Source organism: Typopeltis vanoorti, chromosome 1 (genome assembly GCF_054136105.1).
Source record: "Typopeltis vanoorti isolate ZY-2024b chromosome 1, IOZ_Tvanoo_1.0, whole genome shotgun sequence".
NCBI classification, from domain to species: Eukaryota; Metazoa; Arthropoda; class Arachnida; order Uropygi; family Thelyphonidae; genus Typopeltis; species Typopeltis vanoorti.
The window spans coordinates 130,087,888-130,105,043 of record NC_143549.1 but is presented as its reverse complement, the minus strand read 5'-3'; the positions used below and the strand labels follow the sequence as shown (position 1 = coordinate 130,105,043).

At 34.8% G+C, this 17,156-nt stretch overlaps 1 protein-coding gene across 1 annotated transcript in view; it reads left to right on the top strand.

The window, feature by feature from the left end:
• Nucleotides 1-17,156, top strand: part of LOC150110425 (protein RCC2 homolog) — a 198,403-nt gene that overhangs the window by 64,775 nt on the left and 116,472 nt on the right. Inside the window, exon 3 of the mRNA XM_090393729.1 lies at nucleotides 6,426-6,566. Coding sequence (XP_090249855.1) covers nucleotides 6,426-6,566 — 141 coding nt within the window. The remainder of the gene's footprint in view (nucleotides 1-6,425; nucleotides 6,567-17,156) is intronic.

Sequence of the window (17,156 nt, the reverse complement as noted above, 5' to 3'; positions counted from 1 at the left end):
GACAAATAGTCGAGAAAGCATGGGAATATAACAAAGATCTGTATTTAAGTTTTGTCGATTTGGAAAAGGCATATGACAAGGTGCCAGGAGAGAAGCTATTCAATACGCTGCAGTTATATGGTGTCAATGGGGCATTATATCAAGCAATACTTAGTCTTTATTTGATTTGTAAGTCAGCAGTTAGAATTGAAGGAAGTACAGGAAGATGGTTTAATGTTAAATCTGGTGTGAGACAAGGATGTACATTATCCCCTCTGTTATTCATTATCTATATGGATCACATTATGAAGGAAAGTGGTATTAAACCTGATATCAAAATTGGAGATGTTAATGTCAGCTCTTTGCTTTATGCGGATGATGTTATACTTCTAAATAAATCCGCTACAAGTCTGCAAGATTCTCTGACTAAATTGAATAACTGTTGTAATAGATATGGTATGAAGGTCAGCAATAAAAAGACAAAGGCAATGAAAATAGGCAGAATCATTGAAAATGTCAACTGTGTTGTGAATGGAGAACCTGTGGAACAAGTAAAACATTTCAGCTACTTAGGCACGATTTTTACTGAAGATGGTAAATTAAATATAGAAATAGACAACAGAATCAGCAAAGCTGGTATGGTGGGAAGTCAATTGAATAAATTCATATGGAATAAGAGAGAAATTAGTCGGAACACTAAATTAGCTGTATACAAGACAGTGTTCAAACCAGTTTTAACTTATGGATCTGAGAGCTGGGTCAGAAGTAAAACACCTGACCAAAGAATAGAGACTGCAGATATGAGAGTCCTGAGAAAGATTAGAGGCATGAACAGATGGCATCAATGGCAATATCATATTAAAAATGAGGATATTAGGAAAGAACTTGACATTGTCAGCATCCAGGAATGCGTTAGCAGAGCTAATCTCAGGTGGTATGGTCACTTAAATAGAATGGGAGAGGAAAGATTAGCAAAACAAGTGCTGCCAGGTTGGCAGGAAAACGACCCAGAGGAAGACCAAGATATAGGTGGATTGATACGGTACAAAGTGTGTTAGACAATAGAAATATAAGATCTGATAATGTTGGAGTCTTGACAAGTAACAGACTGATTTGGAGGAAAATTGTAGATAGGAAGTTAGTAATGATGTAATTTTTTCATGTAGTACTGTCATATCCTGTACACCTCTTGAGGGTACATGGCAGGAATTTGATGATATAATTTTCCATAGTGTGACTTAAAGGACAACTGGATGTTTTGCTCTTCTATTGGAAAGATCTGAGTTTGATTCTTGTTGTAACAATAAGAGTTTTTTTTTTTTTTTTTTTGCAATGGGCTCTTGCAATTGAAGGTGAGTGTAACTGATCTCGGATGGAGGTAGCCAGTTTTTTTTTTTTTTTTTTTTAAATCTCAGAAACTAGTCTTTCATACTATATATAGGTAGATTGGTGAGAGAACACTACAGGTTAGTGACAAAAATTACTATTCCTGGGTAGTACATGGTGAACAGTGGTATTAATGGAGGATTGAGCAATGCAGGCAGTGTTGGGTGGATTGGTGTACTCTACCAAGATTGAGTATTTAGACTTCTTGGAGGTGTTAGGTAATAATAATAATGTGATCTGTATTTGAGTTTTGCAGATGTGGTAAAGACATATGACAAGGCACCAAGAACAAACCTGTTAAAATACTGCAATTATGTGATGTAAATGGGACACTGTGCAATACATAGTCTATATTTGAGATGCAAGCCACCCATTAGAATAGGTTTGGTGTAAAATCAGGGGACAGACAAGAGTTCAGAATATTTCCACTGTTATTCATGTTCTCAATAGATCACGTAACAAAGAAAAGTGGTTAAGACTGATATCTAAACTGGAGATGTTAATCTCAACACTTAATGCAGATACTTAATACAGATAATATTATACTATTAAATAAATCCTATAAACAAGTCTGCAGAATTTTTTAACTAAATTGAATAACTACTGCACCAAATTTCTTATGAACATTCAACATTAAAAAGACAAAGACTATCAAAATAAGCAGGAACATCTTTAATAGGTAACTTATAGAAAAAGTAAAACATTTCAGCTATTTAGATACAGTTTTTTAGTGAATATGGCAAATTAAACATGAAAGTACATTCTACTTGTTCTCATTGACTGGGAACAAGGAGAATGTAAGATTGGAAATCAGGAGGTTGTTAAGAAGGATAAAAGATAAGAGTGTGAGGAAAGGTGTGTTGCCAATATGTGACAGTGATGAGATGAGACAGAGAGAAAGAATTATGAATGATATGTTAGCAGAAATGTGTGAGGAGAAAGGAGTGCAGTTTGTTAATGTGGAATGAGTTTGAATTAAACTGTATAAGAGATAGACTGCATTTGAATGGTTTTGGTGAGTAGAGAAATGAGTGCAGAGAATGAATCTGATCAAGTAAGAAGCGATGTGAAAGAGCAGGAGAGTAAGAAGGAAGAGATTGAAGTGGTGTTTATGAACGAAGAAGTGGGTGGCATGAGTGTAGAGAATGGGAGAACAAGTGTGCATGCACGACAAACATGAAAACTCGGAAAGGATGGGAACACAGCATGAGAAAGGCTGATGCTCCAAGAGGATGTGAATGTGTGTAGAGTGTAAGGAAGGAGATGACCTGGGATGTAGGGAAAACTTAGATTTGAAGAAGGTTCTGAGATGATTGAGGAGAAAAAGAAATGGTTTGAGGAAAGTATGGAGAAGTCACATCTAATAAGTGGTATCAGTGAAACTTGTTATAGATCCAGTAATGAGCTGTTATGTTTGTATACAAATGCTAGAAGTGCATTTGCAAGGGAAATTAAATGGTTGCATTGATTTTGTTTACCGAAACATTGTTGGATTTAGGTGAGACGTAGTTGGATGAAGATGACATCCTGACAGGAAATAGAGATGGAAGGGTATGATGTATTTTGTGAAGGTAGAAAGCATTAAAAGGAAGGTGGAGTGCTATTGGGGATAGAAAAAGTGTTATGTCCATACAAGGTAGAGATGCAAGGGGTAAATAGTGGTAGTGGTTTTCAGGCAGTATGGTGTTAGATAGAGGTGTATAGAATGAAATATTTTGTTGGATGTTGGTATAGATCTGGTAATGTGGAAGGCAGGGACCAGGTAATGTATAAGCAAATTAGCCAAGCAAATGAGAAAAGGGCGATTTTAATTACGAAAATATCGATTGGGATGATGAGATTGCAATTGGAAGTAAAGAAAATGAGTTTTTGAGGGACAACTACCTCCTCAGGTAGTATGTAATAGAGAGCACTCAAGGATTAAGGGTCTTGGATTTGACATCTCATCAGCAGGTGTTATTCACCTCTACTGATTGGAACAATGAAAGAAGGCTTCTTCCTTCCTTTTGCCGAGGGGGGTGGTGTCATGAGGGATCGAGTTGGCGGCATCCACAGCGCTATTCATTTGCCCTGCGGTGTCAAATCTCTCTCCAGAAGGTGAGAGTGACCATGAAATGATTATGTCAGTGGTTGCTGGCCATGTGAGGAAAAGGTATATGTGGAACTACAAGGCTGATAATTATGAGAAACTCAGGAGACAGCTTGGAGCTATAGCATGGAATGAGGAGTTAGGTGGAAAGGAAATCAGTGCTGCTTTGGTGATATTCAAATAGAAGCAATGTCTAAATCTATTCCAAAGCTCAGAAGGTTAAATAAGGTAGCTGCGAAATGGATAAATGAAGAGATTAAACATGCAATAAAGAGAAAAAAGCATTATAGAGGCAACATAAGATGAGTGGTAATAATCAATTCCATGAGAAATACAGAGAACAGGCAAGGAGGGTGACTTGATTGATAAGAGTACAGAAAGTCAAGTATGAACAGCAGTTAGCTAATGAAGCAAAAAAAAAAAAAAATCCTAGGTAGTTCTTTCAATATGTAGCTAGCCAAAATAAGAACAATTATAGTAGGATGGCATTGATTGAAGAAAATAATATAGGGACAACTGTTGCAGAGGATATACAGCAATCCCTCAATTAATGTGCCTAATGCATTCTTTAAAACAGGCGCATTAATCGAAAACGCACTGATTGAGTATAACCTATGGAAAAAAGTATAATTCGTTCCTCAAATTTCTTTTTTTACCCTTGACTCTTTTTTTATAAAAGAATTAGGGTATGTCTCAGGGCCTAGTAAAAAAGGAAAACTATGAAGCTGAAATTCAATAAAACATATTCAAAATATAAATCTATTATTCTGGTGGGCATTCTGTTTCTTTTTTTCATACAACTACCTCTTCAGCAAATTCTCCTGCTTCTCTCTTCACAAGGGCCAGTTTCTAAGCATTGCTACTTAAAAGTTTCGGTTTCACGAAAAATATTTTAAATTTGTTTCTGTGAAATCTCTTTGGGCTTGTCAGTGATTAAATTTTCTTCATATTCTTCCGGATCTTCCTGCTGTGCATCTAAATTTAGCAGGTTGGAATCACTCAGTTTCTCAGAATGAGATTTAATTAACTTAGATTCATTTGAAAAGCCTCTAAAATCATTTGCACAATGTGGAAGAATGTGCTTCCAAATGGATCGCATATTGCTGGCAGTAATTTCATTTGATGTTGTGACTTTATAACCAGGCTGAGATTTCTCTGATTTAGCCAGAAAAGTCTTGGAGGGTATTGGCTTCCAAAAAGGCTGGTTTCATCGACATTAAATATTTGTTGTCATAATAGCCCCCTTCTTTTACAATTTTCTTCAATCCTCTTTATTGGTACTTGCAGCTTTGCCTGTGATTAGAAAATTATGTAGGCTATTTCTCAAACCACCCAGCACTAACGTGGAATTCTTCTTTTCCATCATTGATAGATAACCCTTTCTTTCAAGGTTGCAAAGAGACTTAATGCTTTTGATTTAATAAGGTCAGTTTTTAGTAGGATCTGTTTTTGGTTACAATCTTTGATCCATGTTCAAAGAAGTCTCTCTAATTCTGTCATCATAATACTTTGTATTCGGCAGCTTTGCTTAAAATTGCTTTCATAGTTGATTCACCCATTTTTGTGTTCTTGTTCTTATCTTTGCTCTGTATTCGCCTTGTTCACTTTTTTTATTATTTCATGTTTTTTTTCCAATGAGATTACTTTTCGAATCATTTTCACACTTTCACTTTCTTTTACTCATGATGAAAGGTTGGAAAAATACTTTAAAATAAAAAAAAATGTAAGGAAAATAATAGCAAAGGAGGTACAAGATATGATCAGGAAAATGCTATGTAATTAGCAGATGACATAAATTTTGGCGGTAAAAATTTGGAACATAGTATACATAGCGTACATGGAAGTAGTGTAGTATGCCATTAAAAATAACTCTGTAAAATGTTTTAAATCAGTAACTAAATTATTTCATTCTGGTGAGTGATTTTTTAAAATAGTTAGCCATAAAAAATGTATAGATCAAAAATTTTTAAAATTTGTAATATTTATTTTTAAGATGCATATAGGTGCACTAATTGAATTTGGGTATCGAAAAAAAATGATGCACTAATTGGGGGTGCATTAATCTAGGGATTACTGTAGTTGAGATCTTTAAAGAGCAGTTCATAAAGGCTTTTCATCTCCTTGTGAATGTGACATCATGGAGAGTTTGTTATGTTTGTATACAAATGCTAGAAGTGCACTTGCAAGGGAAATTAAATGGTTGCATTGATTTTGTTTACGCAAACATTTTGGTGGATTTAGGTGAGACGTGGTTGGATGATGAGGAGGAGAGACAGACTGTGAGTGAGGAAGTGAAGCAAACTTAATATTAATAAGGCTGTGGGACTTGATGTATCACTGCATATTTTAAAATAATTTGCCAGGGAGTTGAAATCTGCCATGACAATATGAGTCTTACATTGGGTCAAGTTCTAAAGGAGGTAACAGAATCCAAGCATCAAATTATAGATTAACGTGTGTGTGTGTGTGTGTGTGTGTCAAGTGTTGTAGTTAAAGTGTTGGAAAGATTAGTGAGCATCAGGATCCAAAATTTGGTTGACAAGCTCTGACTTTCTCTGGCTATGATTACTAAGTAACCTAAGCCATTTGTGTAAATTAGAAGATAAATTGAATTCAGTTTTATTAAGGCTGTTTACTGTGTATAAAAATGCGCTATCATCCTGTAAACAAACATCTTTCCCATCCTAGCCAACATGATAAGAAATGACTAAATAAACACATTTAAAACCACAGTAGTAGGTTTTTTAAAAAAACCTACTGTGGTTTTAAATGTGTTTATTTAGTCATGAATTCTCCACAGGTTTCTTTATATAATGATAAGAAATAATAATAGGTAGAAGGAAGGGGTGTGAGATAGAAAAGAGAAAAATAATTAACTATTCATACCCTAGTGTTTTTTTTTTTTTTTTTTTAAATTATTAGACTGATTTTGGAATCTATTTTTGATTTTAACTTTTTATTAATATTCTAGCTAAGGGAGCAGGTGGTCGAAATTTGTGGGGACCTCATCGTTTGGCTCCTCTTCAGGGAATTAGAGTACGAACAGTGGTGTCGGGGAATTCATCCTGCCACACAGTGTTGCTTACAGAAGATGGTAGAACTATGACTTGGGGTAAGTATAATTTGCTATTGTTTAAAATCTTTGATAAGTTAGTACTGTGAGCAGGGCTGAAGAAATCCATTTGCCCACTCTACACATGCACGTTATCAGACAAGTGGCAGAATTTTCAGTCTTGTTCTAAATGCAGCGAGAATATACTCCCCCATTTTCTTTTTATTACCTCATTCACTATCAAATTATGTGATCATAGTGGCCTCCAGTGAATGTAATAAAGAAGTTTTATTTTCAACCAGGAGATATAAATTTTATGTAATTAATTTAATAAGTAATTCATTCATAGACTGTTTGTCCCTGCCAAAAGTCAGTTTGCACAAAGATGCTCTCAAAGTGAGCATCTTCATGCCAACTACCTCACTGTTGTTTCTGAAATATGAAGTAATTCCAATCTATGACAACAGGTGGTACTATTTATCCCTCACCCTACATCCATAGATCAATTTTTAAATAAATAGTCAAATATTCTTAAGCATTTTAATTTGCATAATTTGTAAGTCATCACTGTTCTTATCAAAATCATGGATACCATTAAAAAAATTATATATATAATTTACGAAAAGCAATTTTCATTTGTTCACTGCCAATTATAATACAAAATATGACATTTATGTTCTTATTCTCCCAATACCCTCTTTAACCCTTAAGTAGATATGTAATTGTAATGCAGTTGATTGGCATAAGCTTATTTCCACAATTCACAATGTGAATTAGCTTGGAGGTAATTATATATTTGAACATTTTACATGATGAAAGGCTTTTTTAATAGTGTTATTTACAAAATTATTTGTCAAAGATGAATCACGTTATTGACATGACACCTTGAAAAGTTAGTCTGGCTCCTCTGTTGTCAGAGTTGACTGTCTTCAGTTGTATTTGTAAAATTCATTATTTGCCTTTCCTATTGAATTATTTTCATGAATAATTTGTATAAATTCACCTTTATGGATAATAAATGAAAGGAAATACAAACTGCACTTTTTGTGAAGCAGTGCAAAATTCAAGGCTAAGATAAGAGACCATTAAATAGTAATAACACTAGAGAAAAATAATACTTCTGTTGTATCAATAATCTAAAAACAATACATGCTTTCTAAGGCACTACAAAGGTGAAGTTGCATTCTGTAATGCATAAAAAATAATCTTGGGCTACACAGAAATTGTAGATTACTTCAAGATTTTCAAGGCCATTTTAAAGTGGAGACATTTAGGTTTCAAGAGATGTTCAGTTTTCCAAAAAATTCTGTGATATAGACTTTATCAGAAATCATCTGGGTAACGCACCTCTATCCATTTTCCAAAGAAAGATGGATGATTCTAGAATACTTAAACCTGAAGTGCGTTTTTAATATAGCCTGTTATAAAGCTAACTTCTATAAATCGTTTAACTTCACAAACTTCCTGGGCACAATAGTAGAACAGTATCAAAATGGCATGAAATGTAAAGAATTTGTATTAGTTATTGCTGATGCCATTAAACAACAATTAGTTTAGGAAATTAATGACTCCAGTAGTTTGTCTTCTTCTGTATATTTCTATAGATATTCAGATAAGGAGACACACACGTTGATTATGAATGAATTGGAGGTTCTTAGGATATTGCAAAATCTCAATGTAAATACAGCTGTGGAATTAGATTGGATATCAGCTAGGGTTTTGCAAGAACGTGCAAGGGAACTGGAAATGCTTTTGACTGGGCTTTTTAATTTAAGTGCCAGCTCTGGTAGAGTTCCAAGGGATGGAAAGAGGGCAAAATAATTCCTCTGCATAAGGAAGGTTCTAAGACTGCAATAGCAAAGTATAGACCAATCAGTATCTCAAGTGTGGTGGTAAAAGTACTAGAAAAATTGGTAAAAAAAAAAAAGAATTCAAGAATGAGTACATAAAAATATGATACTGTATGAGAGTCTACATGGCTTTGTGAAGAGCCGTCATGCCTTAGTAATTTACTAACTTTTTATAATAGAATTATAGCTGAGTTGGATAGAGGAAATGACTACATAATGATTTTGCGAAGGCATTTGACAGAATACCACATGGAGCTCTGTTATGCAAATTAGAACAAATGGGGATGGATATGACACTGTTTAAGTAGATAAGAGGGTGGCTGCTGGACAGATATCAAAAAGTGTATATGGAGAGGCAGAATCAAAGCTAAAATGGGGGACTAGTGGTGTGCCATCCAAATTCGTGGGATTTTTATGCCGCCATAAAAATTCCAAGAATTTGGATGGCACAGATTCAGCCCACTTAGTTTCCAGTAAACCCTGACTTTAGGACTTTAAGCAGTTTTTCAGTTTTTATTGGCCACTATCTATACCAATTGGCTGTGATTTATATGTATATTTATATAAGTAATAAGTTTTATTTATTATTTATTAATTTTTTTCCTTTTTGTAGACATGTTTTTTTTTTCCACCAGAGATCAGGCCAATAATTATTATGGTTGGTCAGTAACTTTAGCATGTAGATTGTAGTGCAGCTCGTTTCTCTGTATATATATGTGTATACTCCAGATGATGACCTTAATATGAAGGTCAAAACATCAAGTATTTATTTTGGTTTATATTAAACTAACACGGTAATTGTTTCCATAATTTGCATGATGAATTTTGAATAGAATGAAAATTTCTGTAACTTGATTAGAGCAGATTTTTAAATTGGGAGTGCAAACAGTGGTCTTACCATTGAAAAGAAGACTAGAAATCTCAGAATTCATTCCAGATGTTGAGACACAAAGTTAAGAGTGGTATGTTGTGCAAAGAATCCATTACCAGATTTCATGTCCTTCCTAGTGTCAGCTTACATTAAACAAAAATCATGACTAGATTACTTGCAGAACAAGGCAGTCCTCTCCAAATCTTTCATTTACAAATATACATGGTCTTAGTTCCAACCTTAGTGTTGTTCATTTTTATCTCCAAATCATGCCTACTTTTCTTAAGTACCTGAACTTTCTGCTTTTTTCAATGTCTACTTATCTCACTTTTCCCAATTATAAAATCTTTCCATCTCAAAGATGGCCTTTGTGTATATGTTCTCTCTCTCTCTCTGATATGGAATATCAGGTAGTATTCAATGTAAATTTCCTTTTTCTGATATCTTTTATTTATTTATTTATTTATTTTTATTTTTTTGGTATCTTTCTCCTAATACTAAAACCATTCTGATGTTTTTGATTTGTTTCAAGTATGAATTTTCTCTCATGCAGTTTCCTAATAGTGAAGTCATCTTCCTTGTTAATGTTCTTGGTTCCAACTGGCTATCTTTTCCAACATGCTAATACCTTGGATAGAAATGTGAGGTATTTTTGTCACCAGTGAGCTCACACAAAATTGCGAGATTCTTACCAGATAATCCTAATAACTCTAATTAAAAGAAACACACTTATTAACCACAGTGAAAATTATTTAACTGTAAATATTTCATCCTAAGTATCTTAGGATATCATGAGTACAGTAGTTTTAAACAATAATAGGAATAACATACAGTTAGGGCGCATGATTACAATAGAATCTCATTAAACGTGCATAACGTGCTACAGAAGTAAAAAATAAATAAAAATATTTACAATTAAATCATTTTCACTGTGGTTAATATGCGTTTCTTTTAATTATGATTGCACCACAGGTTTCGTTATTTAAAAAACTAATAACTCTCTTGGTTTCTTTCTCACATTGCAGATCATAACCTGATAGCAATTTCTTCAAGAATGCAGTTCTTACCTGATAATCCTAGTAACTCTACAAACATTCTCGATTTCTTTCTTACAAATTATCTTTCTAAATACATCATAGATATTTGTCAGAAAGGACTTGGCATTGCAGATTATATTTTTGTTTATACAATGAAACCTGTGGTGAATTCATCACTAATCATGCACCCTAACTGTATGTTATTCCTAGTATTGTTTGAATTACTGTACTGAGGATGTCCCATGATACTTGGGATGAAATATGTACGTATTAAAACTTATCACTGTGGTTAGTACGTGTGTTTTTTAGTGATTGCAGATTATAACCTGATAGTAATTTCTTTAAGAATGTAATACACACATCCACTCCTAGTACTGTCAAGTGTTATATAAATGCCAAGTGAAATATCTTCATGGTTTCTGTGATTAATATCTTTAATTAGATTGTTGTTTCCATCTTCTGATCCAAACATTTTGTGCTGAATGCATCACTGAAACAATTCTTAATAATATCGAAATCTTTATTCCTCATTTCACTTTAAATTCTTATCTATTATCTAAGCTATTGTTCCCCATGAAGTGTGACAAAAATGTTTAGGAAAAGAGAATCAAATTTATCTCAACTGGCTTTTTGAAATCTGTACCTTCTTTTTTTTGTCTATACTAAAGCCAGAAATGATTATAAGTAGATTATCAACACTTTAAAAAATAATAAAATAAAATTAAAATCTGATTTCGAAGGGTCTAAAAGCAGCAAACCTGGAAATGGCAGTCAGTAATCTGCTAAAGCTATTACTCTAGCTTTGTCGAACTGTGCGGCTTCCATTTCTTTACGGCTAGGGTTTTATTGCATCTCTTCCAGTTCTTGCATTTAGAGGAACTGGAGGATGATATAATCAGATGATTAACAAAGCATTTCAGGAATGCTCTGATTTTGAAAAATAATGTTTTTCTGCCATTCCAGACACACATTCTGTGTCTTCTGATTCCAGAAAGGGATCTGAAAAAATAATTCCTGCTGTTTCGGACTTCTCAACAAATAAATGATTGCCATTATGATTGTACAATTCTAAATCAGTAGATCTTGCATTATGTCACCTGCCTTTGGACAAATGCTATTTGTCCAAAGGCAGGCGACAAACTTTGCCCAAATGAAAATTTTTAGAAACTGGCTATCCTAAATACAGTTTAAATGTTCTACATTTGCTCAAAATTGGCAGAGAGGCATACACCCTCTATCCAAAAAGAAACTGAACTTTTGATAGAAAATAAAACATAGGTCATTTATAATTATTCAAATCATTCATTTCAATCAATATCCGCTCCCTCAGCTTTGATACAACATTTGGCATGGTCAATTAATTCGTTAAATGAGTTTTTTATATCGGCTTTTGGGATACTGTTGAGGATTGTGGTTACTGCCGCTTGAACGTTTTCGGTGCCGTTGTATTGGTTTCCTTTCGTTGACAAATGAAGTCGGGGGAAGAGAAAGAAGTCACAGGGTGTAAATCAGGTGAATACGGCGAGTGATTCAACACACAAACTTGGTTTTGCTCACAATGTTCGAACGATGAGATGGTGCATTATCGTGCAGAAGTGACCAGCAGCCTGCATCACAATATTCATGCCGTAAGCGACGAATTCTTTCTATCAATCACTTCAAAACTTCGAGATAAAACTCGCCATTTGGCTAGGTGGAACAAATTCTTTGTGGATAATGCCCTTGGAATCGTAGAAACAAATCAGCATTGTCTTTACTTTTGACTTCTACAAGCAGCTTTTTTTCGGATGCCCTCTTCTGGTGGTCTCTGCTCAGCACACTGGTGCTTTGTTTCGGGCTCATACTCAAAACATCATGTTTCGTCACCAGTAATGATTGTTACAAGGAAGTTTGAGTCCTTACGAGCGGTTTTGACGAGGTCCTTGCAGTGCTCAATCGATACATTTTTTGGTTGTTGGTGTGGGAACAAATCACGAATTCGATTTATGAAGGCCCGAACTTTCCTTCAAAATGTTGTGCACAATTGATTTTGGAATCCCCAATTCATCTTCAATCAATCTCATGGACGATTTTGGGTTTTCTTTGATGAAATCACGCACTTTTTGGATGTTAACTTCGCTCAGTCCAGTTTTTGGACGACCCAGCTTTTTATTGTCCTCAAGCGTCTCACGACCACTTTGAAATTGCTTAAAACACTCTTAAACTTGAGTATGGGATAAGCATTCATCACCATATGCGTTTTGGTAAAACTTCTACCAAGTTTAACACAAAAGTCAATTGCAGCTCTGTTTGAAACTCATTTTCCGACCATTCGTCAAAACACTGTCACTCTTGGCGTCATAAGCAGTTGACACAACTCTAATGAAAGTTACTTCTTTCGACAACAAAAATATGCAACTGGTGGTGCCACTAGTTTCTTCTATTTTTGAAAAGTTCGGTTTCTTTTTGGACAGAGGGTGTATTATGCAAGTTCCCACTATATGTATGGTCTTCTGAATTTTGCATCTAGGCTATTTTTCTCTCTGATCATAGATTATATGCTGGATGGATATTTATCTTTAAATTTTGCCATGAATGGTAGAGTACTACATGGTTTGATTCATTCACATGCTCTTTTCCTTTTGTTTATTAGTTATCTTCTTTGCTGATGATTGTATACTGCACTCTTTCTTATTTGACAAACCTTGCAGTACACAAATCTACTATAATACATACTTCTAACTCTAATTCTGATCTTTAGACTATTATTTAGTATGGTTTTGATACTTTTTGACTTCATTATTAGCAAAACATAATATATATATATATATATATATATATATATATATTATTATTATTATTAGGGGTGCTTAAGGGTCAAAGCTGTATAACTGAGAGGAGACCTCCACATAGCTTTTAAAGAAATGTGGAGAACTGACCAAGGCTTCTGACCTAATGTCCAATCCTCACCTTCTCGTGGTGCACCCTGTTGGGTATCTACCTGGATAATGAACGAACGAGGATGGGCTGGCAATTTGGGATTTAGACGAACCAATTGTATTCTTATTGGCTTAAACCAATATACAAAATGATGGTACAACATGACAAAATTTCATGCCAGCTGGGGCATCACCCGGTTAAACAAGGCCCCTGTTGTTTTCGCCAGAGAACCAGGGCAAACAGCGAAAAGTCAGCTACTGGAACAAATCTGAAAGCACACTCCAACTCAACATCACCAGGGTTAAAGATCGGTACTATCAACATAAGAAGCCTGAATGGCAAAGAAATGGAGCTAGCTGAGGAATTAGATAAGTATCAGATCTACATAATAGGGGTGACTGAAACAAAAAAGACAAAAACTGGTGAGATCTTTCTGAACAATAAATACAAAATGTTATATTCAGGAAATGACAATCAAGGAAAAGAAGGAGTAGCCATAGTATTCAACACAAAATACGAGGCTAATGTTCTTGAATGGTAGGCAATCTCAAGTAGAGTGATGTGGGCAAATATCAGAATGGGGAAATTGGACAATGGGACTTATTTGTGCCTATGGTCCCACAGAAGGTTCTACTAAGGTAGAAGTGGAGGAATTTTTTGATGCTTTAGAAAAAGCAACTGACACAATGAAAAAGGAAAAGTTGGTTCTTGTTGGGGATCTAAATAGCAGAGTAGGAAATGATTGTGAGACATACAAAAATATTTTGGGAAAATTTGGAGAAAAGAGCAAAGCCAATAATAATGGCTAATACCCGTTGGGCTTTTGCTCAGGTCATGGACTGGTTATTAGTAACACCATGTTCCAACATAAAAATGTGCACAAATTCACATGGAGAGAAGAGGCAAGGAATAAGAAAAGTCTCATTGACTATGTTATTGTTGATAGTGATGTTATCTCCCTGGTGCAGGACAACAGAGTGTACAGAGAATTTGAAATTGGAAGCGATCACTATATAGTCTTCAGCAGGATAAAATTGAATTTCGTATTGAAAAGAATAACATGTAAGAAAGTTTTAAAGCGAATAATAGTTGAGCAGCTCTCTGGTGTGTACTATAGAAGATTATTGAAGAAAAAATGAAAGAGTTTGAGACCAGGAACCAAACCTTGGAGATTCAGTGGCAAGCCTTGAAGAAACCCTGATTGATTCAGCCAGAGAGGCATGTGGTGAGGTTGTGTGCAAGGATAGAAAAATCAGAACTCCATGGTGGACACAGGAAGTTAAAGAGGCAGTGAAGGAAAAGAAGAAAGCATATCAAAAGTTCCTGGCAAATACGTCAGCTTGTGCTCTTAGAGAATACAGAGACAAATGTAAGAAAGCTAAACACTGTGTAAAACTAGCTAAACAAAAGTCATGGCAGGACATTAGCAAGAACATACAAAATAAATATCAAGAAGGTGGTAAGATATTCTGGAGGTTGTTGAAGAAGCATAGAAATGGAGGAAAGAGTGCTGTTAAAGGAGTTAGAGATGATAAAGGTTACATGAAAACAGGAGAAAAAGATATCCTTGAAGTATGGAGTAATTACTTTGAAAAACTGCTAAATGAAACAAGCAGTGATGACAGCACAGTGATAAAAAACACTGACCAGGCATGCCGTCAGGAATACATATCCATACTTGAAGTAGAAAAAGCCATCAAAGGCTTGAAATGTGGAAAGGCAGCAGGAGTAGATGATATTTGACAAGAAATGCTAAAGTATGGTGGTATAAAAGTCTTACAGTGGCTGCAGTGCATAGTTCAGAAAGCCTGGACAGAGGGACGAATTCCCAATGATTGGAGTAGAGCTCTAATAGTACCCATATATAAAAAGGAAAATAAAACTGAATGTGAGAATTACAGAGGGATTTCCCTACTGAGTGTTCCTGGCAAGATCTATGCAAGTGTACTTGAATAAGGTTGAGAAGAATTGTGGAAGAAAAGTTTGGTGAAGAACAAGCTAGATTCAGGCCAAATAGACGCTGTCAGGATCAAATCTTCACTTTACGACAAATAGTTGAGAAAGCATGGAAATATAACAAAGATCTGTATTTAAGTTTTGTCGATCTGGAAAAGGCATATGATAAGGTGCCAAGAGAGAAGCTATTCCAAACGCCATATATTTTATATGGTGTTAATGGGGCATTATATCAAGCAATACTTAGTCTGTATTTGAGTTGTAAGTCAGCAGTTAGAATTGAAGGAAGTACAGGAAGATGGTTTAATGTTAAATCTGGTGTGAAACAAGGATGTACATTATCCCCTCTGTTATTCATTATCTATATGGATCACATTATGAAGGAAAGTGGTATTAAACATGATATCAGAATTGGAGATGTTAATGTCAGCTCTTTGCTTTATGCGGACGATGTTATACTTCTAAATAAATCCGCTACAATTCTGCATGATTCCCTCACTAAATTGAATAACTCTTGTAATAGATATGGTATGCAGGTCAGCAATAAAAAGACAAAGACAATGAAAATAGGCAGAATCGTTGAAAATATCAACTGCGTTGTGAACGGAGAACCTGTGGAATAAGTAAAACATTTCAGCTACTTAGGCACGATTTTTAGTGAAGATGGTAAATTAAATATGGAAATAGACAACAGAATCAACAAAGCTGGTATGGTAGGAAGAGGAAGTCAATTGAATAAATTCATATGGAATAAGAGAGAAATTAGTTGGAACACTAAATTTTTGAACACTGTATACAAGACAGTGTTCAAACCAGTTTTAACTTATGGATCTGAGAGCTGGGTCAGAAGTAAAACACTGGTTTGAACACTGAATATTCATTCGGTGTTCAAACCAGTTTATCAAATGATGATGATGTTTATCAAACCAGATAAACATCATCATCAAATTCCTGACATGTACCCTCAAAGACTAGAGACCGCAGATATGAGTCCTGAGAAAGATTAGAGGCGCGAACAGATGGCATCAATTGCAATATCATATTAAAAACGAGGACATTAGGAAAGAACTGGACATTGTCGGCATCCAGGAATGCATTAGCAGAGCTAATCTCAGGTGGTATGGTCACTTAAACAGAATGGGCGAGGAAAGATTAACAAAACAAGTGTTCTCTGCCAGGTTGGTAGGAAAACGACCCAGAGGAAGACCAAGATATAGGTGGATTGATACGGTACACTGTGCCTTAGACGATAGAAATATAAGATCTGATAATGTTGGAGTCTTGACAAGTAACAGACTGATTTGGAGGAAAATTGTAGATAGGAAGTTAGTAATGATGTAAATTTTTCATGTAGTACTATCATATACTGTACACCCCCTTGAGGGTACATGTCAGGAATTTGATGATGATGATATTATTATTATTATTATTATTTTTTTTTTTGCATCAAAAAACACTTCATCTAGTTTTACTTTTGATATTACCCATATCTCTAAACAAGATGACATTTCTCTTCTTAATAATTCTAACCTCCTTTTTTCTTGACATAAATATATCTAGTCTTTCCATCTTAACATTTAGTAAATTCATTTTTTGAAGCATTACTTTACCTCTGAACAACTGTTATGCTGTACCAATCTATCTTACAATTTGATAATATTCTCACAGATAATATTCTCTTACAGACTCCCTGCCCTTTGGGATAGAATCTGTAGGAGCTCTCTAGAATAGTGGGTTCTAAACGTGTGGTATGCATAACCCTTGTGGGGGGGGGTACATGGTAAAATTATTAGGGAGTATGCTGTAGATCTAATAACAAAGTCACTAAGTTGGCAACACTGATACTGATTAATTTCTGAGGCCTGAGGTGATGAAGTGCGGTGCTGTAATCCATGTCTATACACATTTGTTAAATTGTAAAATTGTTTATGTCACTCTTTGTGTTTATTGGTTTCAGTTTTATCGTGTTTTATAATTTTATCTATCTATAAAAGGGGTACGCCAGTTACATACACAT